This window comes from Tachypleus tridentatus, chromosome 8 (assembly GCF_004210375.1).
Source record: "Tachypleus tridentatus isolate NWPU-2018 chromosome 8, ASM421037v1, whole genome shotgun sequence".
Taxonomy (NCBI): domain Eukaryota; kingdom Metazoa; phylum Arthropoda; class Merostomata; order Xiphosura; family Limulidae; genus Tachypleus; species Tachypleus tridentatus.
In genome coordinates this window covers 158,299,067-158,324,825 of record NC_134832.1, presented here as the reverse complement: position 1 = coordinate 158,324,825, position 25,759 = coordinate 158,299,067, and the positions used below count along the sequence as shown (strand labels likewise).

At 32.6% G+C, this 25,759-nt stretch overlaps 2 protein-coding genes across 24 annotated transcripts in view; one reads left to right on the top strand and one right to left on the bottom strand.

Annotated features, from left to right (window-relative positions):
• LOC143223814 (dynein axonemal heavy chain 6-like) overlaps positions 1–25,759 on the top strand; it is a 753,870-nt gene that overhangs the window by 283,110 nt on the left and 445,001 nt on the right. The window lies entirely within an intron of this gene.
• Positions 1–25,759, bottom strand: part of LOC143223810 (PAN2-PAN3 deadenylation complex catalytic subunit Pan2-like) — a 221,483-nt gene that overhangs the window by 46,715 nt on the left and 149,009 nt on the right. For 2 of the 13 annotated variants that reach the window (XM_076452284.1, XM_076452285.1), the window contains exon 1: positions 2,365–2,494. Coding sequence is in view for 10 of the 13 variants with exons in the window: in XM_076452282.1 (XP_076308397.1) it covers positions 2,365–2,393 (29 nt within the window). In the remaining 3 variants the exon portion in view is untranslated. Of the gene's footprint in view, positions 1–2,364; positions 2,495–5,504; positions 6,232–9,456; positions 9,570–19,840; positions 20,525–24,449; positions 24,820–25,759 lie in introns of those variants that run through there. The other 11 variants (XM_076452275.1, XM_076452272.1, XM_076452278.1 and 8 more) reach the window with 11 other exon arrangements.

Below are 25,759 nucleotides of genomic sequence, written 5' to 3'. Positions count from 1 at the left end.
TGTCCTTTTTATTTTCAAGAATGACTTCACGACACATTTGACTATCTTAAATAGCTTTAAGCCCTTTACAATATATGTATATTTATGCTTAAATTTTATTGCTCTTTGAACTGTGTCTAACTAATGATATCACCACACAAGTTGTGAACCACTTTGTAAACATGTAGCTTACGTTACCTGAAGAAATTATGTAATGCATTGGTTACTAATGAGCATATCACAGGAAAACGTTTTTTTATTTATTTAACCTAATCTAAAACTTATATTTTATTTACCTTTATAATAATAAATAATACACATGAAAAACTAGAAATATAGTACTTACCTGGGCCTTTTTTTTATCAACTCTCAATTAAAACTATTATTATAATGGTATTACTGCACTAAATGATTTTTAGTTAATCAAAATTGCAACAAAGAATACAAAATAACATGCTTAAAGCACATATTGTCCTAGGACTATCAAAATTTTCTGGCTTTCTTACCATTCAGTAAGACTCAATAAAAATTTAGCTAAACTTGCCAATGTGTTTCCTGTGGAAATAAAATTTGCACTGGAAGCAAAATAAACAAACTCCTGTACAGAAAATTATGTAATATAATATTTGGATTTCTGTTGGTTAAAAGTAATATAGTTTTAAATATCAAAGAGAACTAAATATTGGAAACTTGTGAAAGAGAAAACTTAATTATGGGTATGGCTAAAGGGACTTGATTTTCTAGTTTATAGCTCTGTAACCAAATAAGATTGAAGGCTATAAAAAAAATTATACTTTGTCTGAGTAATAACAATATTATAATGAGCGACTTATGTCAAATTTTGTACTTCTTGGACAAGTGGTCAATAAATAAGAGAAGAGGAAATACTTAAAATGCAAATATCACAATACTGAAACAATGGAAAATTTAAGACATTTTTAAATGTTGTCCTATAAAACTATATAATTTCCAAATTTGTATTACAAGCTAAGTTTTGTTGCCAAGTTTACTTACCATGATAATAAAAGTAACTTTATTAAATTTTAAATATAACTCAGTAAACTCTCATGACATGCCTCTAGCAATATGATTAATGTAAATATGAAAGAACAAAAGCCCAAGCACTGAGCCTCAGGTACTCCATAATTAACAAGGATACAGTTTAATTGAGGTACTCAAGTGATCAATGTTTTTCTGAAAGTTTAAATAGTCTCAAACCAGGTGCGCTAAGTGCAAACCATAAATATGTAAAAAGCCACTGATCATGCGAGTACTTAGTTAATACACTGAACTTTCAGAAAAACGTCATTCATATACTGGTTGACTTGCCAAACCTTTATCTTTATTTATAATTACTTTCACTTTCATTTCTTTCGTAAATTATCCGATATTTCCAGCTGTTATTTCATTCAATTGATCCAAAATAACAGTTCTTTTCCAATAAATGATAAGACTGATATGATATGCATGTTCACGTAATGTAGGAATTTTACCTTTTTTTCTCAACACTTTACTTATGTTTATTCATTTTAAATTTTAAGTTTCTTTCAGTTTGATCTTTGTATACAACAAACTACAGCTTGCCAAAATTCCATCAGTAACAGCCTTTTATTTACTAGTATTCTTCAGCTTTCCTCACTACCAAAGTTAGAATAAGTTGACTAAATTTCATTAAACAATGCTTATACCCCATTATGACAAGAGGGCACAATGTTAAAATTTAATGGCAAGGTAAAAACAATGGCAAGGTACCAACAAGACTTATTTTTATATTAGTGTGATTGGTTTATGAAATTAGTTATTGTTTGCACTAGTGGAGGTCAGTACTTACAGAGAATCAACTATATAACTATTCAATGTATTATGTTTATTTCTACATTCCATCACTTTTCTCTGTATTAAGTCATCTACATCTATTCTTTACACATGTTAAACTGAAGATGAAAAAAGTCAAAAACAATATTCACTTATTATAAAATGATAGGAATATGAAAATGTATTATAAGTTAAAATATACATATAGAAAGACATTCTCAGTTCCTATTAAGCCTTATTCAAAACTTAGATAATTTAAACTTAAGCAAATTACTTAATTATTAATAAAGACATCTTAAATTCCAAGACTCAATAAATAACCGAGTGTGGTATGTAACTAACATTGAAATTTTGGTCTATTTATATATATATATATATCACTATTCATTTTGGTTAGTGTTGTTTTTTAATTACCTTAACATGCTAATAAATAAATGCAGGTTAAATTAAATTGCTGAATGGTACCAAAAATTTTTTTCAACAAACTGAATGACAAGTTACTTGAAATGTTTAAACTTATTAAAGTTACATGAAACTAAGCAGATACTAAATACTATAGAAATAACTTACTTTTCACTTACAAGAGTGTCCTCACACATTCAAAATCACAGAATCTTGGCAGATGGTTCAATTCACACAGACAATGCCCAGCTTGTTGAAGCTTGTTTCTGTTTGTGCAGATAGTCATGGGACAACACCACTGATATAATACAAAATTCTGCTTTACCACATGTAAGAAAGGAGTGTATTATCCAATGTAAACTTTTAGATAGGCTAGAATCATGATTTATCTGGGTGATAAAAACACAGCATTAGAACATTTAAACATGAGGTACAGCTCAACACAAGTACTTGTTTATAAAAAGTTATTCTGCATTTTCAAAGATTTTGTTGCTCAAAATTATATCACAATGATCCATTGATTTACTCTGAATATGTAGATGAAGATCAAAGTTACAAAATAGTAGGTTATGCTCTAATTAATATATATTAAATGAAAGTGTTATTTTTCTATCTCACTTTCTGAATAAATGTAATACTTTGTATTTACCTGAAAGAAAAATAAAGACACTAAAATATAACTACTTTTTTATCTTTAACCCACACATCAATTTTAATACTTACACAAAAAGACATAACATATAATTTGTTCACAAGCACACATCATTACTCAGTATTTTAAGTTTGGTATTAAATCTTTCTTATACAATACTTAAAGGAAAATTACATACAAACAGAGGCTTTAAAGAAGTTTGATTTTTATTTTGTTGTTGTTTAATAAATGTAACAACACTATCAACCTTATTATAACATTACTTGAAAACAACAGACAGCTGTCAGTTAGGTTTCCATTGAGCTGAGCCAATTTTCAATCACAGTTAGCTTTAGAAATCTCTATACAAGTCATACTTATTCACCAAGCTGATATCATATCTCTTACTGTACACAAATATTGAAAACTTTGTTAACAAGGAATTTTCCAAACATGAATTCAAATGTCCTCAGTTTAAGACTATGACTTGAAATGCCAACTCTATATATTTCAATTTTTTACACATTTTACTAGTAGGATAATATTATTTGTGAATATAGATGTCTGTCCACTGCATACAATTATGAATAAGAAAATAAAATTTTTTTAAATTTGTGTTTCAATTATGTCTGTTGTGTATATTTTTTAAGTCTGTTCAGAAACTAAATGTTTTGTGTTGAGTTCTAATTATTTATGTGTTTGTAACTAAGCACAAATATACACAATAGGCTATCTTTGCTTTACCCACCATGTGTATCAGAACCAATTTTCTAGCATTAAAAGTTCACACACTTTGCTGCTGGTAATAGTGCAAGAATTCTAAGAACTCTGTTAACAAGTGCAAAACATGAATAACTAATTCAAACTTTTGACATAGGGGTGTTATAAAGTCATTCTGCTGTTAACAAGTACATAAAAAGGGATAACTGTTTGAAAATGTGATAAGTACTCATAATACGAACACTGCTGTAAGATTATTGGAAGTTACACCTTTTATAGTAAGAAGAAATATTTTAAAAACAAGTACAACATTTCAATCTCTCATGCAATCATTCTCAAGAACAAAAGTTATTATGAAAAAGAAGGTTCCAGTAATTATATCAACACTCTTAAAATGTGTTTAAAGAACTTTTAGAAAAACTATCTATATTCACAGCCAAATATTTGCTTTTTGTGGTTGTATAAGAAATGTAAGTGAAGTGATACAACTCTAAATATTTTGGTACTTTCTAATAATCAACTACAGTTTGGAAAGATTAAGTACAGTAAAATAATTTCTACCAGAATAACTCTAACTGAAATTTTCATCTGGAAAGGCACCTCAGGGGCTGAATCAGTAAATGAACAGATCAATCCCACCTAGAATTCCCTGTTCTTAATTTTACAATAGCATGTTCCCTTAAAATATCAAAAGATATTTCAAATAATCTTTTCCATATTTTGAATCCTTAGCCCCAAAATTTTCAAAATATATTTGGAAAAACATTTTCCAAATTCGTGTTCATTCATTAAATCTTTTAAATGCTTTCTTAAAAGCATCATTTTATCATCAGAGCTATCGCTCTAGTAGGTCTCAAGTCTTTCCAAATACTTGAATTTGTTTGATTTTCATTTTTTGGGAATTTATAAAACATTTTACACTTTTGTTATGCAACATGAAGTTGTAACCTGTTTCTGTCAGTATTTTTATAACAATTGTTAATATGTATTAGTGAAAATAAATACATTTTAATGAAGTTAAATAGTGAAATGTGTAAAATCAGAAGGAATGACTCCATTAAAACAGCAAACCTGAACCTCTCACAAATTATATTAGTTTGTTATAACTCAAAACATGAGAAGTTATGGACTTGAGCACCGGCACCTCTCTCCTAATTTCTAATTTTATATCTATAAGTAGGGCTTCTTTGATTTTGCATTTGTTTTTCTACTTAGCATCTGGGAGTCTCCTATGATAATGTGTTTACGACATTTGTCGTATTGAAAACGTGCAAAGATAGTTTTTTTGTGTTCTTTGAATCTAGTTTCCATTTTTCTGCTTCGTTCCCCAATGTAGAAGTCATGACAGTTGTTGCATTGTATTTTATAAATCATGTGTGTAGTTTTTATGAGGAAAAACATGTCCCACATCATTTTCACATGTAGGAAGTTGTGGGCTTGAGCACCCACGTCTCACTGTCCTACCTTCTATTTCTAATTCTGTATGTGTTGCTACTCTATTTCTTATATGAGACTGGTGAATGGAGGTTAAGACTGATAGACAGTGTATCCCCACTGCAGTGTGGGTCCTATTTCTTCAGTCACCTCAAAACCCTAGGGTACATATTGTGATCCCACACTGTAGCTTGTACCCTGGGAAATTTTCAATCAATGCAGCATTTTTTTTATTTAATTTGTTTTTGAGTTATAACAAATTAATACACACTTCTCACTGTGATTACTGATATTCCATTTCTGCCTTTACAAATGCATCATTAATGTAAGAAAAGGTATAACTTGCATAACTATCAAGGTTTCTCCATTTAGGCCTATACAGTTCCCCTAGAAGTATACAAACTAGCTTTTGATACATATAAATATTAAATATCCCAAAATAAACTTAAAAGAAATTATTATGGTTATTCTAATCAAATGATGTATACTTTTCACCATACTCTTCTTCTAACTTAAGTCTTACTCTAACTTCGTGGCCTGGCATGGCCAGGTGGTTGAGGCGTTTGACTCGAAATCTGTGGGGCGCGGTTTCGAATCCCTGTCGCACCAAACATGCTTGCCCTTTCAGCCGTGGGGGAGTTATAAGGTGACGATCAATCTCACTATTTGTTGGTAAAAAAGAAGCCCAAGAGTTGGCGGAGGGTGGTGATAACGAGTTGCCTTCTCTCTTGTCTCACACTGCTAAAGTAGGGGCGATGAGCGCATAGACCTCGAGTAGCTTAGCGCAAAATTCAAAATAAACAAACAAACTCTTAGTTATTACTTCGTTTTTATCACATTGTTACAACTTCCTTCGCGCTTTATTACTAATACCTTAAAATATGTACTTAAAATCATAATTAAATCTAAGTCTGGATACAAGAGGCCTACATATACATTACAAGTTGGTGTGTCACTTCAGTTTCCAAATAGCTAAATTTGGCTCGAAATCGAATTAGACATCCAATTTCATTCAGTGTGAATCGGATTCTGTGTCATAATCTAATTTTTCTTCAAAGTTTAGGTATCAAATATGTCCGCACGATGAAGATATTCTTGTAAGCGCAGATTAATAATATATTATTGTAGTGATACATAAAAAATTTAATTAACAGGAATCAAATTATTAACGCTAACTACAAACTTCAATGACGACACTCTCAAATTATATCCTAACTCAAGCACGCCGCCATATATTCACAACTTTCACCTTTGAATTGGTTTCGCCAATCACAGTCAAGTTGCGTTTGTGACGACCCTACAAAGATTACATTTTAAAGAAGTTCAAACAAAATTAATAAATGCGTTTCTTTTGAATAAACCTATTTGTAAAATTTAACGGATTTGAAAACAATTAATAATAGTTTAAAAATAGATTTTTTATCATTCTCAAACTGTGATAAGTGCACGTACATACACATAAAATTGCACATTTTTTCTGACAAGGTTACTTTCAAAGTTTGGTTTGTTTCAGAAGTTTTCATGAAAAGCTTATCAAATAAGTTCCTACGCATAGCCGCCAGTATATGTGAAATGATTTGTTATTTTTGATACTTTGTTTTGTTTCTGAATTTCGCACAAAGCTACACTAAAGGTATTTGCGCTAGCCGTCCCTAATTTAACAGTGTAACACCAGAAGGAAGGCAGCTAGTCATCACCACCCATCGCCAACTTTTTTACAAACGAATAGTGGGATTGATAAGAACAGTATAACGCTCCAGGGCTGATAGGACGAGCATGTTTGGTGTGACGAGGATTCAAACCCACGACTCTCGAATTACGAGTCGAACGCTTTAGCCGGGCCGTTTGAAATGATAGGCTACATTTTATTTAATTTCTTTATTTCGTGCAAATCTACGTGAGGACTATTTGCGCTTGCCTTCCCCCTTAGTGTCAAGTTTTGTGTTGATTGGTGAAGAAATGAGGAAACATGGAAGAAAAATATATTCAATGATAGTTATTATTTCACTCGACAATAATATTTGTAAATGTTTAAGTATTATTGGCTGTTGTCGTTTATTGATAAAACAATGCATTACATAACAATAATTAAAAAGTAATGCTTAGATACGGAAAGACGAACACATTTACGAAATATAGTTACTACATGACAAGTCAGTGAACGTTAGCAAATAAAATAATAGGAATCTGGGAAATAAGAATCTCAAGTGAAATAAGTTGCTATAGCTTGATATTTTGCCATGTTTCCTGAAGGAATAAAACCAATACATTTGAGTATCAATGGAATCAGACACAGGATTCCAGTTGAAAAGCTCTCCAAGTGTGAAGTAGACAGGTGCCTTACCACTCCAGTACGGAAACGACCTTGGCATCTGCCTAAAGATAAGAAATATCAGTTTCAAGGAGGTGGGACCATATTCCCTTTCTTTATTCATTATATAAAGACAAAACATTTCATTGTTCCTGGAGATGATGGGAATATTAACACATTCCTACAAGGAATTAAATACTATGAAACTGAACTGGCAGAAGTTCTTGTTTCACAAAATCTCACTCTTCTTCAATTTCAAAAAAGAGCGTGAGGATGATTTCATCAGCTGCATTGATGAAACTTTAGTCTTTCAAACGGAATTTACTGATCGTGGATACTTTATGACGATTCACGGCTCAAAGAAAAGTTTGATGGAAATTTTACCAAAAGTGAAACCAAAGGCTGACAAACAATTTATAAATCTTGGATGGAAGGTGTCCATGTGTTTTAAAAAGTATTACAAGTTTGTAAAGGCATTTTATAATTGCATTCTGTTTCATTCTGTGTCAAGACTAGGATACACCATCACGTGTTCTTCTGAGTGGCGCAATAGATCAACTGAAAATCTCACAACCCAATGGTTACTTTACAGACAACGCATCATTTGGGAAGAACAACCAAGGCCAAACACGACTAAAATTAAAAATGCAGTTCACCGTATTTTTAAGAGATTAAAATTTTAGAAAACATAAGTTTTTTTAATTTAAATTAAACTTTATAGTTACCAGTTTCAAATTTACGTGTACTATTATTATTAGAATTAATAGTTTTTGCTGATGTCATTTGAGAACAGTACAATCTCCATGACTGCTTCCTTGAAGTTCACAGCTCTATGTTAAAATTGATATTGATGTTAAAATTACTAATTGAATAAACGTTTAAAGAAGAAATAAAATAATGAAAAATTTATGTAATCTGAATAAAAAACAGTTTCGTAATTCTGCTATTCCTCATTCTATGTAGAGGTAAAGTCTTTTTTGTATCTGTAGCTCAAAAAAATTATTTTTAAAATACACACGCATTTCTCTTGTTGCAAAGCCACATTGTACTATCTCCTGTGTCTATCGAGGAGAATCGAAACCCTTATTTTAGTGTTGTAAATCCGAAGACTTTCTGCTGTCCCAGCTGAAGATTACTGATAAATTTCCGAATAAAAGATTCTTCGAAAGTTTTTTCCCAAGTGTTTTGTATAAACCATTGTTTAAAGAGCAATAAACACTTTAAAGAACCTACATTAGAATATCTTAGACAAGCGATTCATATTAATTAATTCTATTTTTTTTTTAAAAATGTATATTTTGTACATATTAGAAATCGTAGGTTCGAGCTACGATATGTCGCTGAACACGATTTGTATCTTCAGCTATGGGAGTAATTTTAGAGTGGAATCAATCCTTTTATTTGATTTAGAGTAGATAGGTGAAGACTGATTTCATTCCTTTTGGTCAGCATCTCTTAATTAGATGTGAATATATCTGAGCCTTAATAGTCTCTGACACCAGGATCATCAAGGAAGATATACGTAAGAAGGATCTTCAAAGAAAATCGTGACACAAACATAAGGCTTATTCACTTCATTTAAAGTTGAAACAACGTGATTTGGCGTGAACTAGCGTGTATTTTAGTATGGTTTATATTTCGTTTTAATGATTATATTATATAAATCACGGGTAAAGGGAAACATCATTTGAATATTTGAAAACTTACAACTTTTCTTATCCTCTCATCACTGACTGACCACTCAGAAAAGACTTTGAGAAAAATTTATCGTAATCTAGAATATTTGTCAAAATAAGTAAAGTTAACAACGCTAAAATCAGGAGTTCGATTCCACTCGGTGTGCTCAGCAGATAGCCCCATGTGGCTTTGCTATAAGAAAACACACACAATACACACAAGTAAAGATAAATTACCTCTGATGAGCAAACAGTCTGCTTTAGTGGAAAGTTTACCGTGAGATCTTATGTGGTGTCCTTTAAACATCAAATTACCAAGCTTCTTATGTATATTATTCACAACAGATGAGACCTATATATTTCAATTTATTTAATATTTCCTATTTTTGTCTGTTACACCAGAAATGTAGGATAAAACGACTCATTCTCTGGTGTTAAATGCTCAGAAAATTAAAGCAACAGTTAGTGGGTGTAATTTCAACACTTACATATATATATTATTTCTTGTGTGCTTTGGACCGTATAATCAGTGAAGTGATGATTCAGAAAAAAGTTGTTGGATATATTTCTTTAAAAGCCAATATGGACTTCACCGGAACATCTATGGATTATAAGAAGAAAACATTGGTATTCAGAATCACTTAAAATATTAATGAAATAAAAATTCATATTCTTTTCACGAAATGCGTCGAGATAATGGTAGCAAGTAGAAATTTTTTTTTTTTTGGAATTTCGCACAAAGCTACTCGAGGGCTATCTGTGCTAGCCGTCCCTAATTTAGCAGTGTAAGACTAGAGGGAAGGCAGCTAGTCATCACCACCCACCGCCAACTCTTGGGCTACTCTTTTACCAACGAATAGTGGGATTGACCGTCACATTATACACCCCCACGGCTGGGAGGGCGAGCATGTTTAGCGCGACACGGGCGCGAACCCTCGACCCTCGGATTACGAGCCGCACGCCTTACGCGCTAGGCCATGCCAGGCCAAGTAGAAATTTACGGAAATAGTTTACCTTCCTTGAGACGAATACTTTGAACATTTGGTTCCATTTCCATGCATTTTCATCAGGTTGAGATATATTGTTATTTGCCGTTGACATGCTTGATTAATAGTTTAATGTGGCTTTTAAGGATGCAACCGCAGCATTAGATTATCGTTCTTAATTAGAATATTTAGAAAAAAAAAAAAAAAAAACGAAAACGTTCACAACAGATTTTAGTGGGGGTGTGGACTAAGCGACAGGTGTGGATAAAATGTTTTGGGCAAACTTGGCATGGGCCGAAAAGTGGGCGAAGGGTCGTTCAGCTCATCAGTCGGGTTATTTCAGGTGTTTAGGCCACAACAGCTTTGTTCGGGAACCGAGTTTATGTTCGACAACCGAAACATTTATCCTCAAACAATATGTTCGAAAACCAAATAGTTCAGGAATGGAGTCATTCAAGAACCGAGATACCACTGTATTTGACTTCATTTTATATGTCATTATTTCATATTTTAAGTGAGTTATGGATTCCACGTGAACAAAATTCCTTTAATTTGGATTCAAAAACAATCTTAAGTCAGTTTTGAGTTCCTCGTTTTTAACAAACATTTTTTTCATCTTAGTAATGCCGTGAGGATCTTAAAATATGATAATCAGATAGAGCAATATCCAGTGAATAGGAGCGATGAGGCACAACTTTCCATTTTAAGGCCTGAAGTTTTTCTTGGGTCCCTAATGAAGTGTGTAGGATTCAAAACACAATCTTAAGTCGTGAAAAAACATTAGTCTTCTATATTGACTAATGCAGTTCTTTTCTTTATCAGTGCTTGGTGTTAGCACTTCAACTGATGACAATATCTTTCAGCTGTGATTTGGATCCAAAATTTTGTGATAAACTGCACTTCCCAGATCTCACCAAACACAAGGCAAAACTTTTTTTTTTGTTGATATAAGCCATTCTTCGGTGTTGGTACAAGTGTGTAACAGAGATTCAACAATTGTATTTTACGTTGAGTATGTTCATTACAAAAAAAACACTTCTCGTTGTCACTGACAATTTTTCCAGAACTGATTCATGAGCATTTCTCCTTGTTAAAGATTAACAAATAGTGACTCTCTCAACATGTCAATTATCCGAAACCTAGTGTCCAAGTTTTGAAACTTTTCCAATTTCGTAGATGTAGGTAATGATTGTTACATGGAGCTGTTGAGCCATTTCTCACATAGTCAACTTTGGATTGCTTCAAATATTAAAATACTGACATTGGGAAAAAGCATAAATTTGCAAGTTCTTTTCCTCAAACCGAATGACAACTTTTTGCAAAAAACGTTATTTACTTTCCTACCTAATATTCTCTGTGATAATTCTTTGTATCATTAAAGTTTTGTGCTCTGGTAGTCATCACTATGGTCACAATTTTCGTGTTTGCAGCATCCCTAATGTGTTTCTTTAAGTATTTGTTATACACGCACACTCGTATATAATTGATTTGAAAAATTGATATTTCACATTCTGTATTTTATTCCATACAACAACTTTATTTCTTTATTTTAATTTTACTGCACTTCTTATTCTCACCCCTCAGTGTGGACTCCTGTACGTTGTGAGGGGATCTCCCAGGGAAGGTTCTGTTCTTTCAGATTACCTCTTCTGGGATCTAAACATTCACCCACGTGTTTACCGTGTGTGGTAACCCGTGCAGGGGTGGAGAGGATCCTGTTGGTTGGTGGTCCAACCATAACACACCACTTTGACCTTGAATTCCTATAGACAGGCAGCCAGCTGGTCCACTTGGGCTATGGTCAACCAGGTACCAGTGTTGAAAGTTCTTAACAGGTGTTGTGGACTTTGCGTCTGACGCAGGTGTTTGGGTGTAGTGCTCACGAAACCCTGTCGTTGCTGCAGTGTCCTTGCTTGACATTGTCGTGCGTTTCCTCATAGGGCTTTATGGTGGGTGGGGTCAGAGGGCACCAAAATTTTCTTTTCTCTTATGGATCCTCCAAACAAAAATTTAAATAAAATAGTGAAAAAACAGTCAATAGGAAAACAATTACGTCTTGAAGATTCTGATCAGCAATCTTCAACATCTGTACCACCAGTTGTACCTCATTTTCTTATCTTACATTTTCTTTCAGAGAAACCTTGAGGGCAAATGTCCTCCTTTTTTATTCAGAAGGGACTGTAGGGACTTCCTAGCTCTCAAAGTCAGAAAAGAAGCTTTGATCTGGAGACATATCAGTGGAAACATCCAACAGTTATTGTTGAGAAGGATTTGAAGAACATCCCCAAGTCAGAGATTCCAGCTGGGTTCTCCACTCGAGTTTCTGCATTGAGGCGTATCTCCACTCACAAAGATGGAGTTACAATACCGAACAATATCCTCATTCTGACATTTACATAACCACGTGCACCTGCAACCATCAAGGCAGGTTATCTTAATTGCAGGGAACGGCCGTACATTCCAAACTCTCTCCGATGTTTCTAGTGTCAGAGGTTCGGTCACTTAAAGACGTCACGTCATAGTTGCCTGACATATGCCACTCTACACACCCTTCAAGGCCGTTGCCATCCATGTTTCCTTGGGTCATACTATCACTGTTTGTTTTCTCTACCTGTCGCTTGGGTCCCTCGAATCAAACTACCTCCTCTCGCCCACCCAGTGTGGGTTCCGACAACAGAGCTCCACCATGAACCACCTGATTTTATTTGAAACGACGATCTGAGAAGCTTTTCTCAAACAACAACCTGTATCAATACTCTTTGACATTGAAAAGGCTTATGATACAACATGGAGGTATGACATTTTGTGAGACCTCCATATATATGGGTGATGTGGTCATTTGCACATTTTTATTAAAACTTTTTTAATAGACAGGAGATTCCAAGTTCCTGTGGGTTCAAAACTTTCCTGTTATTTTCTACAGGAACTTGGAGTCCCTCCGAGCTGTGTTTTGAGTGTCACACTTTTCAGTGTAAAGATTAATGCCATCACTGAACAATTCCCTCTTACTGAAAGAGTAAGAAAAAGAAACAAACATTTGTCTTAGAAATCTTATATACAACAACATGCACACTATATTTCATCAGGAACACTATTTAACATAAGTATAGAAGGTATGAAATTTCTGCTTTTTTAGAAACTTAAATAAGGTTCATGCTGAAGGAACTTCAAACAAACCTTCTAATTAACAGATGTTCCACAACCAATAGCAATTCAAATTGTCTTGAAATAAGTTTCCACTTTTATACTTGTATACTTATAGTGAGTATAATTATCTTGATACTGTGAGTCCTAAAACCAAATCAAATTCCTAAAACAAGAATTGTTGAACCCTTTACAAGTGAAATATACTTATCTGTAACTTGGTAATCACATTCAAAATTTAATTTCCTTAAACTTTTGTCCAGAGTAAAACTTAGTTTGCGCAAACTACAATGACAAGTAACATTATAATATTTTTAACTCATTCTGGGATAGTTCAATAGTCAAGAGACAGGGTTAAAATCTCCCTTATGTAAAAATATTTTTCATATAGCTACTTACCTCTGCACCACTAAGAGCTATTCACTTACATACAACTACCACATGCCATCAACCTTGAACAAGCTCTCATGTGCATTATAACAGCTTATGACAATCACACTGCTGTAGCCCTCTACCAATGGGAAGGTCACACAATCTCTGTATAAGCACAAGTTTTCTCTTGACAAGGCAAAGAAAATTTACTGGAAGTAAGAAAGATCAGGAAAGAATTGTCTGTTTTATATGTTTTGTTTTAATAAGAGTTCAGAATTGGCTATGTCAATTATATTCCCAGAAAACTTTCATTTAAACACTGGCCACTTAGAAGGAGGAGATGGGTTTAATATTTTCCATTCTCTTGTGTTCAATTCAGATTTTTGTTTAGTAATACCTGTGAGGTAAAGACAGCAACTTGGTGGTTTCACATCGCACCAGGAAAGAGAAGTGTAAGATGTTGTTCTTCATGTAACATTGTATCAGATGACTATTACCTTCTTACATTCATTTTCTTATCAATGAGAAATTGTCAATGTGTTGAAATATGTACATTAATCAAGGTACCATAATACGTATATAAACCACATGAAAATGACTGGAAAATAAAACAAACAAAAGTCATCACACTCGATCTTCTGGGTATATTGGAGAATAAAAATTGGTAGGAGGCAAAATCCAGAGAAAAAGGAAACTGCATAATTATATAAGTTATGGAAAACAAATGTGTTACTTTTAGTTCACATACCAGTCTGTGAGATCGCCAAAGACAAACAACGAAAAGAGGCTGTGCTATGTTGAAACTGGCAGGAGATGCGAAAATGTCTATGGTCTGACACACCCAAAGAAGAATATGCAAGATGGTGACCCTAAACAGTTGAAGCAGAAAAGGATACATGTAGAGATTCAGAGATGATAAAGAAATGACAGGATAAGAACCACACAACTTTATGGGGACAACAAAAAGACTAGAATAAAATCCAGAGTAGAGTGAGAGACAGATTCAATAATTCCTTCTGTTAATAATGAAGATACAGATGATCAGCGAGACGTGGATAGAAAATAGAACAATAAGAAAGGTAAAGTATGAAAAAAGAAGATTGAAATTATGAGATAGGACATACAAAGCTTCAGGTTGTTAGAGAAAAAAGAAAACTGGGAGATGAAGTGAGAGAGGAAGGCACTGACAGGACCAAAGCCTGAGACTGGTTCCAAAGAAGAATAACCTCTAAAGTCTAAACCTTGGATTCCAAAGGGTTGAGAACAATCCCAAAAAATAGAACTATAAAAAAAAAATGGACAAGACAAAGCACCTAGATATAAGATGGAGGGATATGAACACCAAACTAAGGAAATACCAAAAACAAATAAATCAGAACAAAGAGAGAAGGGGAAAAGTAAAACTAAAGTAACAAACTGATTTTAAACCATCTGTATACTAGGTCCTGTATTCAAGACTCAGCTCTGTGCCAGTTGGCTTGGAGTGAGTAACGTGAAAACAAGCTTTTCCAAATAAAACCCTCTATTAAACTTTGGCCATCTTGCTTCCACAAGGATCAGAAAGAGGAAGTTTTCTTAACTAGACTATGCATTGGTCACAGTTTTTTTAACTCGTTGTTTTCTTTTATCTGGCATTGTTGCACTACTGTGTTGTCTCTGCAAAATTCAGGTCACAACAAGCCACATTTTATGACTCTCAACAACAGCACCAATTTAAACATGTTTTGTCCTTTGGTTTATCAGTAACATTACAAAAATTTTTAAGTTTTTAAAGGCCATTCATCTTTTAATGCCATTTTACTTTTAATTTACACATTACATCTTTTTTAATGTAATTCTCTTTTAAAAATCAAAGTCCATGTACTTTTATTTGAAATTAGAAAACAGCCGTTACATCAAATAGCTCGAAACCAGAACTGCTGCTGTTTGAACTGCTCATTAGTCAACCTGGGGAGTTATAATTATTAAAATTTTGCTACAAGTCTTTTAAAACTTGTCTTATTTTACTTTCTGAAAACAGCCATTATGCCAAATAACTCTAAACCAAAGCTTCTAGAAATCAAGAGAAAGAATTTATTCCATACATTTAGCAAGAATGTTCACTGCTTTATTGAAACAATAGTTGTATTAATACCAATACTATGAGTTGCAGCCTGTGAATGAAGAGTGGATATAGTTCACTGATAACTTAAATACAGGTCCAAAATGTGTTGTTCTTCAAAACAGTAACATATATGTATGTTCCTATTAGTCAATCGATTCACTTGAAGGAAACATACAAAACTATCAAAATTCTTGTTAATAAGGTCTAATACAAAGAACATGGCTGGCTATTTTGTGGAAACTTGAAAGTCCTTTGAATGTTGTTGTATTAAACACCCAGTCAGACAAAGTTTTCACATTTTGTGTGTGAAATGGGACAAATGACACAAAATCAGTGCTGGATAAGAAGTAATGGCCACACAAAGTCAGACAGATACCAGAATTGAAAACAATGAATGTGAAAGTCTGGTTGACACAAAGAATGTCTTATTACTTTCATTTCATATAAAACTGGGTTTGATAGATCAGTTTGTAATTATCTTAAACAAAGATGGTGACTGTTTCAAGTATCTGTATGAGGAATTCCCAGCAATTTCAGAAGCAACACTTAAAAGGATTTTGTTTAGCCTCAGATTAGAAAACTGACTTAAAATGAACATATCTAAGTCTGTTTGTTAATTTGAATTTTTCATTAAGCCACACAAAAGCTATCTGTGTTAACAATCCCAAAATTAGCTACGAAAGACAAAAGAAAATGCAGCTAATCATCAGCATCCACTGTCAACTTTTGGTAACTTTTTATAAAAGAAAAGTAGGGTTGATTATAATGACTACTTTGCTGAAAAAAACAAGCATGTTTGTTTGAACAAGGATTCAACCCACAACTCACAGACTGCAAGTTCAACTTGCAATACGCGAGATCATAATACATAGTTCTGACACTAAATGATGTAAATTTCACAAAAATATCAGGATGAATCTGAATGCATATCTGTTTGACATCAACTTTCCTCTTGTTTATTCATTTTTTTTTATTTTTATCAACAAACATAATAAAAAAATGTTCATTGTGGCAAATAAAATAATAATTTGATCTAAGCAAGAGTTTTATTTATTCCTAATTCGTAACAACATTTTTACATGGAGGAGAAATGGATATTATTTTCAAAATCTAATAAGCTGAATAATAGGAAGTCGTGGCACCCAATATACTACTGCTCTAGAAGAAATCTAAGAAAAACAATCTGTTAATTTTCTTGTCCTAAAATGATGCCAGTCTTCATGGTCAATATATTTCAACATGTATATTGGGATATTTGTTTTTGAGCTATTAATGTGAATCTAGTTATCACTGTAGTGGGCTGTATTGTTTTCACTGGCCTGCTACTTCAATGAACAGATGCTGGGTGAAAAATAAAAAACATCTGTTTAACAAAAGTGCTTATTATACATCACATACAGTTTGTTTAATTAGTCTCTTTATACAATACTGTGTGAAAGTGCAAGGGAAAAAGCATATCTTTTCATTCTTTCCATTTTATGGGCTCATTCTTCCATGTTATTACTGATTGTAAATTTCAATGCCATGGTAGTGATTCATTGATCACTTTTTAACAATTAAACGAGCTAGGGTGAGAACACTGAGTTTTTAGAATTTCCTATGCTTGTACCTTGGACATGTCATAATGGTTCTGTTTGAATGAATATAGTGGTAAATTTAAGGGCATGAAATAAATGACCATGTACCAAATGAAAGAAATTTTTCCAGATCTACAATATCAAGAGAAGTCAATGATGATAGAATATTTGATCATGTAGCAGTTAAAAAACCTTTACTTTGTTCTCCAAGTATTGACAAGAAACTGGACTGCTGATAATTGAAATAGAAGTAATATGTACATCCAGCAGAAGAAAGATGAAAGATTCTTATTTCAATGCACAGAACCTGTGATAAAGCATGGGAGAGGCAATGTGATGGTTTGAGGTGTTTTTCTGTAGAGATGACAGGAAATTTCTGCAAAATAGTTGGAATAATGGACCACTAAATAATGATCCATCATGGCAGACCCAGTTCTACTACCAAGAGGATAATGACCCCAAACACTCATCCAACGTATGCAGAAATTACTTAGCTGAGAAATAAGCCACTGGAGTTATTCAAAATAATTCAATAGTTCCCTTAGAGCCCCATCTCAAATCAGCAGATTTGGAATTTCATAAATCAAAAACTTGAAAAATCAAATGCTACTTCCAATGAAACTATATGGGAGTGTATCAGAGACATTTTGACTAAACTCCCAAAGGACACTGTGATTAAACATCTTGTAACAAAGCCTGAAAGACTTTCCATAGTTATTAAAGTAAAAGGAGACACAACATATTCACTGTTTGTTGAACTCTCACTATATTTTTCTTGCACTGAATGTGAAGAATAATAAAATATGGATATTTTACCTGTGATTTATCTTCAGATGTTTTTTGAAAGCTGCCTGAAATCTGATTTTGACTTTGTCCTAACACTTTTGCACAGTACTGTAGGATGGGCCTAAATGAAACTAAACATACTGGTACTGCTTTTTTGGTGTATGTTATCAAGATAATAGGTTCAAAGTAAACCAAAATATCTGAGTAAAATAACAGTAATTTATACCATATCTTTAATAAGAGTTCAGAGGCAATGTGGTGTTTATTTACGTCCACTTCTAGACACCTGTCTAGAAAGTCTTGAAAATCTGTAGGCAGGTTATCTTTATTTAAATTGTTTGGTTTCCATTTGTTAATATTAAATCAAGTACCTGAAAAGGAGTGTGACTTGATGACTAAATCAATAATTTAACAACACAAAATAATTCTGATAATAAAAATATACATGTATATATAATGAAAACAATTATATATATCAGAAATTATAACCAATACTGTTAATGACACTAGCATTACAGAGATAGAATATACCTTACTTACAAAACACAAAAATACTATCTGCTTCATGCACTATTACTGACTCATGTCACTTGACACCCATGACATCGGAATGTACAAATCTTTGGATAATACTCCGTAATACTGTCGAAATATCTCCACAAAATATAACTTTACAGTAGCAGAACACCCTGAGTGAATTACCTAACATGTTACTATTTATTTATAGGGGTTTAACAAGATGGTAGTTATATTGTGGCAGAAAACACTATACTTTATGCATTTTAAAGATTATTATACCATACACTCCACAAGATTCAATAATTAACTGTTTGTAATTGTATATAGTCTTGTTAAATATTCAGTGTTGCTGTCATCATTCCACTGTTCATTATTACCTTTATCCACTGGAAGTCCCTCTGAGATTTATTAAATCACATTTTTATATTATTGTTGCATTAAAGTATTTAACTTTCCATCTAATTTCATGGACTTGTAACTTGTAAAACTTAAACAATTCACAAAAAAGAGAAAAATGCAAGATACCCAAACAAGGAGAAAATTGAACTTCAATCAACTCTTATTCCTTGGCTGTAAGTACTGGTTACCTACACTTACCATGTCAGAATTTTTCTGACAAAATACCAAGAAACCAGATGTAAACCTCTGGTCCGTACTTTTTCCTTTTTATTAATTCTGGAACCAACCAATGCCAAGTGTCAACCAGGCAATAAAGTTATCATGCGAAAGAAAAAGAAAACAGAAATAACTACTAGTAAGCCTTACAAAATTAACTCTAATTTAGATGCCAATGCTGTAATCTGATTCCCAACATTTATAAAAGATTACACTGGATTGTATTTTGTGTAAGAGACTGAAAACTTAATATTTATTGTATTACACAATAAACAATGTTTACAGCTTTGTAAATAATGCTACATTTGAGAGTACTGTATAAGCTGCAAATAATTCAACAAACTCAACCTTTCTTGAATAAAATAATTTCAACAACCATGTACATAACACACGTACATATAAAGAAGTTGAAACAAGCATAATAAAAACTAAAGAGTGCTGGCTGGAGATAACATACTGGTAGAAGCTTAGAACAGAAATATATAAAGTTATTTCAAAGTTATTTATATATGGAATGAATTGAAAAAGTCATTATGTCAGAACCAAATGTGGCTGCAACCTCCCACAATAAAACTGTCACGTATTACTTACAACTACAATTTAAACAAAGCAAACCTGTGAGAGTGATATGCAAAAATATTCTTAAACTTGTAAAATTGCTTGAAATTGACCATTTAATTAAATAAAGACAATATGTTAGCATACAATTTATAACAGGTAAGATTAAAAATACAAAAATTAACTAAAATGTAACATTAATAAGACTAACCCAAAGCTCATCACCAACAAGATAGCTAACCAAATAGTTGACGATGGTTTGGATGTTTACTTTTGTCCACCACTATAAGTTCGGTGACGATAAGCTCTTTTCCTGGTTTTCATTGATCTCTTTAATTGCAACTTAAAACCCAGTAGCAGTTACTATGGCTGTGTAGATAGTTCCTGAACCACTGAAACAATAAAAGTATCATTAGAATTTGTAATGTGCTACAACGTGAACATATTACCACATGCTACTTATAAAATTATTGTACCTTTTGAAAAGTAATGGATTAACACGTTTCTAGTCTTATATTTTTGTAAGGTGATAAAATTGTATACTTTCCTTGTATGTTTATTATACAGCAGTTAGAAAATTGTGCACAGTTACTTTTTAATTATATGAATTCTACTCTAAGATACTGATAAAAAATAAATGGTGCATTATATTCACACAAGTAAGCACCGTCCCTCCAAGTTATATTAATAACCTTTTGGAAGTGTGTGCAGCTGTTACATTCACGATGTCCTCATAATATGATGTTAGTTTCGAATATTTAATACAACAGTTCTGCTTAGATTATATGCAGAAATTAATCTATTTTAGTAAATGTATGGTTTTAATCCTTACAATAGTAATAACACTAGGGAATTTTTTGATCTATAAACCTTGTAACCATTACTGTGATCACACTTTCAAAGTTCCTTGGAAATAATATTTCTACACTGTTATTTTACTCTTCATAATTTGTCAAATCTCCCCTTTGAATCAAAATGTACAATTATCTAGTTACACATTTTTAACACTTACTGAGTTATGCAACTACTTTGCTTGGACTGAAATAATTACAACTAAATACAAACCTTTATTGATGTAAGCTGTTTTTTGGGTGAATCAAATTACCAGCTTGTGACACTACATTTTTTTTTCCTTTGCGAGTCATAAATGTGTTAGATGTTTTAATTATTCAAAATTACTAAATTTTATAATTTGAATCATATTTTCAATACTTCAGGAATACCATTCTACAGACTGATTAACCTGCATATTTATTTTTAATCTACATCACATATTCTATAAAATTGTTGTGATATTTATAATTTTCTGTACTAAAAAATTAACTTCCAATAAGTACTTATCTCCTTTTACACAGGTCTGAAATAACCAGGCAGTTAAGACCCTCAACTTGTAATTTGACGATTGCTAGTTCCAATCCCCATCACACCAAACATGCTCACCCTATAATCCAGAAGAACATATTACTTTTGATCCATTAATAATACAAATTCACACTCAAGTTGATACCTGGTGAACTATCCCATGAAGCAGCAGATACCATCTGTGATGACTCATGTTAGGTACAGCAACACCTAGAAGTAAACTAGCACATGCCCTAGTAAGAAGTTCTGAGCTAGAATCATAAAAATAACTCAGAATTTTATGTTTCATATTTTTCAAGCTGAGGTACCTGTCCTTTATTTGTACATGAACTTAAAATCTGGAGGTGGAAGATATGATAAATGAGAAAAATCCTGATTTTCATACAATTCATTTACTACACTGTATAATGGTCATTATGACCCTGTAGAAAAAGGTAGTATCAATTGTAATGTCAGTAGGGGTGCATTCTGTTACCTGCTTTCAACACCCAGTTCATCACATCTTTCTGCAGTGTTTCACATGATTATTTAATAGAAAACCAATGGCTACAGAAGTGTCTTACAGACAGGTCAAAGTAAGAAATTACAACTCAAACAACAGCTTTTCATACCAGCCTTATGGTGGCTGTTGAAATAGAAACTTCATCTCAGTTTATGCATTATTGTAACAAAGGCAGTCATCTTTGTTCATTTAATTCCTCCAAAGAGAGCCAAGCACAGTCTTCGAGATGTATATATTAAATGTTTGTGTGCTCTGTGCATCGATGAATATAATTGATGTTAACTCAATCAAAGTGTTCAATAACAGCAATAATGGGGTGGAGGAGTTAGGAACCATCCATTAGCATGGCCACTTCCGAATTATCTTCACATTTACCCTCATTAAGAAGGATAGTCATCTATTGAAAGCACTACTGTTTTTGCTCCCTTGAAAACATTATACACAGTTTGGTTAAGACTGGTCCAGTGAACCTGGATTAGTTAGATAATGGAACAAGAGACAGACACAGATTTTTGTGTTTTGTATATATACACAATATAGCAATGAGGTTTTTAGTATCTGTACACCACCTAATTCTACCTTCAACAAATCAAGACAGGATTTAGAAAGTTATTTTCCTTCTTTCTCAGACAACATGTGAAGAGAGAAAAGAGTATTGTTTTTCACCTGCTCTAGATCTCTCAGACCTATGGTGTCCAACATGGTCACCGCTTGCCACATGCCAAAACAGCTATTGACCTGTGGTGAACTGGTGCTTTACTTCTACCACCTATTTTTTGTATAATTAATTTTCTTAATAAATAATTGAAAACATTACTATGTATTTTTTACCCATCTTTAAAAACACAGTTAATTTTTTTGCCTCAAAGTGAAAATGTTAACACATTTTAAACAGTTTGGGTGACTATGAAATACAGTTGGACACTGGTGCATTAGACCTAAAAGCACACCCACTCCTACAGCGTTTTGAAGAACCACAATTTTTCCAATGTTCTGATTTCATTTCAGTTAAAAATGCACTTTTAAATATTGTATCTAATAATTTAAATTTGTGTGTTGGACTAAGGATTCTTTTACAGTGGATGTTTGCCATTTTTTGGAGATAAATTCAAAAAATAAATGAACAGCATGCATTCCACTTATTCTAAAATATGTTCAAAACAAGTGAAACATGACAAATTCTTCACACTACATGTATCACAACTGGATCTAAATACTGTATGGTTCTCTTCTTGACAAAAATAGTTTGGCTTGTCAACTGCATTTTAAACCAATTGAATTTGGCCAAAATGGATTTTTGTGAACAAGAGAGGTATTCTTACATTCTTACATTGAGGCATTCTAGAAATCTCTGTAGCCTTAATATCAATTACACAACTTTCAATAACCTTCTGCTTTCAACTTTCTTACTGTGAAACAAAACAGTCATGAAATATTAACTCACAAAATTAACACTACTTACATTAAACAGTGTATTCCATCTTATAACACTGAACTTATATTTTCTAGTCACTACACTACTTGCCATTGATTGAAAACACTAAAATAAAGTTTGTTGTAATGCAGTTTTTGAAGAGGAGGAAAAGAGAAAGTGGACCAGTTTGAACAATTCTTGAATTTCAAAAGATAACTTAATTTTAGTGAAATACTTGATCAAAAACTTTGAATTTTTTGTATACAAAAAACTTGTAATATTTACAGAAAGCTAGTCAGATTTTGTGAAGATACACATATCATTTTAAAAGTTACAGTGTGGAAACTGATGATTATGAACAAAGTCACACAGAGTGAGTCTGTAATGAAAGGGTTCATTTCTTTTGTTCCTATCCCCCTCTTACATGACATTTTAAGAAGAGAAATGTAGTTCCTCTATCCAGGAAGTATTTATTGCACTGTCTATTGAACCTTACCCTTCCAAGAAGCCAACAGTTGTTAACTACTATTCACAGCAGTGGATATACTAATTAGACTCCTTACTGAAAACCTGTATGCATCTGTTGGATGCACTTTGTTTCACTGTTACTTTGTGTTGTATCTTACCATTTGCACTTGAATGAAAAGGAAAAGAAAGAGAGTAAGATATTTGGTGTAGACTGAAGACAGTTTTGAGACAGCAGAGTTGTTTTATAGTTCCTATAAAAAACAAAACAACAACATCCCATACCACTTTAAGCTTTGATGTTATGCTTATAATGCTAACAAACATCTCATCAGGGTCCTAGCAACATAAGAACTGGTAACTACAATTTTCTCTCCACATGTAAAATCTAGGTGATATTCCCCCCAATCATGTAAAGCATTTTGAATTGTATGTAATTCTCACAACACAATAACAGTTTTAAAGAAATGTGTTCTTTCATTTTATACTTAAAATAATTACTAAAAGTACTCTATTTCTTATCTCACAATAAGGCACAGAGCCTTCTAGAACAAAATTTCAGTCATCACAAGACATTTGATAGTTTGGTTTTTAATAGGAGCTCAATAACACAAACAATGGAGGTGGATGGGTGAACTAATGTACCTGTCTTTCTCCTCTTATGCTCCAAAAGTGCTCTTTTTCCCCATTATTAAACACTGTCCATAATTAGACCTTGCCTGCTGTGAGCTTGGAAATACAAATATCAGCTTTAAAAATAATTGACACATATACACATATTAAATGTTGATATACAAAAAAAACTGCTGTTCAATTTTACATTTTAAAAGGGTTTGCAAGATTGACAGAAAAGAATAAGAGATCTACATCGATCGACCCATATGGAGTAGAGGAAATCCACAGCCTTCTGTAACCCCTCCCTCATAAACGGTTTTGCATCAGATTGCTTAAAAAGACCCCATTTTATTGATCCCCTGCCTTTATAATGTCCTCCAGATGTTACTGTAGGAGCTTCACTATGTATGTTTAGCTCACTTCAAGAAATTTAATGTTTGAAAAAAAAGGAAATGGACAAACGTGTACTTGTTGTGGAGTGACTGACACCTCTACCCCCATAGTTTCACCTCCACTGTTTATTGGTACTTTTCCTTCTGATGGACAGATTCTTCCTTCACAGGTTTCTTCACATTAATCTTGTTCAGCATCACTGACATGACGACAAGGAGCTGGAAAGTTGAACTTGAAGGCCATTCACACAGTCAAAAAGGCTTAAAATCTTATAGTTCTGTAAAGAAGAAAAATACAGTTATGCTAACACTAAATCTTGTTCTGAACACAAAATCTCAATTTTGTCCCAATTTATTTTTAACATTTTAACTAATTCCTGGGCAATCAAGATTCAAGTCATGTAAAATTTGCATAGCTTTTCTTTTCCAGTTAAATATAGAATTATAAGAAAGTTAACTGTTTAACAAGGTTTACTGCTATTCATTTAATGTCACAATAAAAAACTTTGAGAAAAAACAGAATAGTATTCAGTATAAATCTTTAAAGTTCTTAAATGGATAAACTTGAAGCAGGCACTTCTTCATGTGCAGCAAGCAATATGTAGACTAAATTACTAACTACAATACCCATACAGTAAGACAGTACAAACAATTCATGAGGTAAAAAAACAGCAAAAGCACAATGTGAAATTATTAAAACAATACAAAAGTAATAGAAAGAATGGCAAACGAAAACTTTATCACAGGCAACATTTCAAAAAAATATTAAGAAAGTGAGAGATACCAGTACAGCATTATACGCAAAAGACCCTTGAAACATTCCAAACAAAAATATAGTAGCATTCTTACTATTTTGTAAGAAAATATTAAAACTCCCACAATCTTAGTGAACAGTATTATTTTGTAAAGTTCCTTATAACACACTATTTCTTACATCTAGAACATTACAATAACCTGTTTTGTTTTTCATACTCAACTTCAAATTCAGTCCTCCACAATAACCAACAGTTAAACACACTCACAAGAAACAACAGAGTTCTAAATATTAATATGGATAATACCCCATACCATTTTTAACAAATGACTTGAAGGTCACCATTTATCAAGCCTGATCATTCTACATAAAAATGTATGGCAAACCTATTTAGTAAAAACATACAATTCTGGTCAAAACAATGCTAAACAGAAGTAAAACTAACTGAAACCTAAAGTTAAAAGCTTATGTATGTGTGAAAATTTTAATGTTCATTATGCCTTAAATAAGATGATTTGTTTAAGTCACTTCAAGTTTAAAATATGTCATGTAAGACAACATTACTATAACTGTACATTTATGCGTGTCAAGTACAATTTGTTTGTTTTGAGGTAAACGAAAATAAA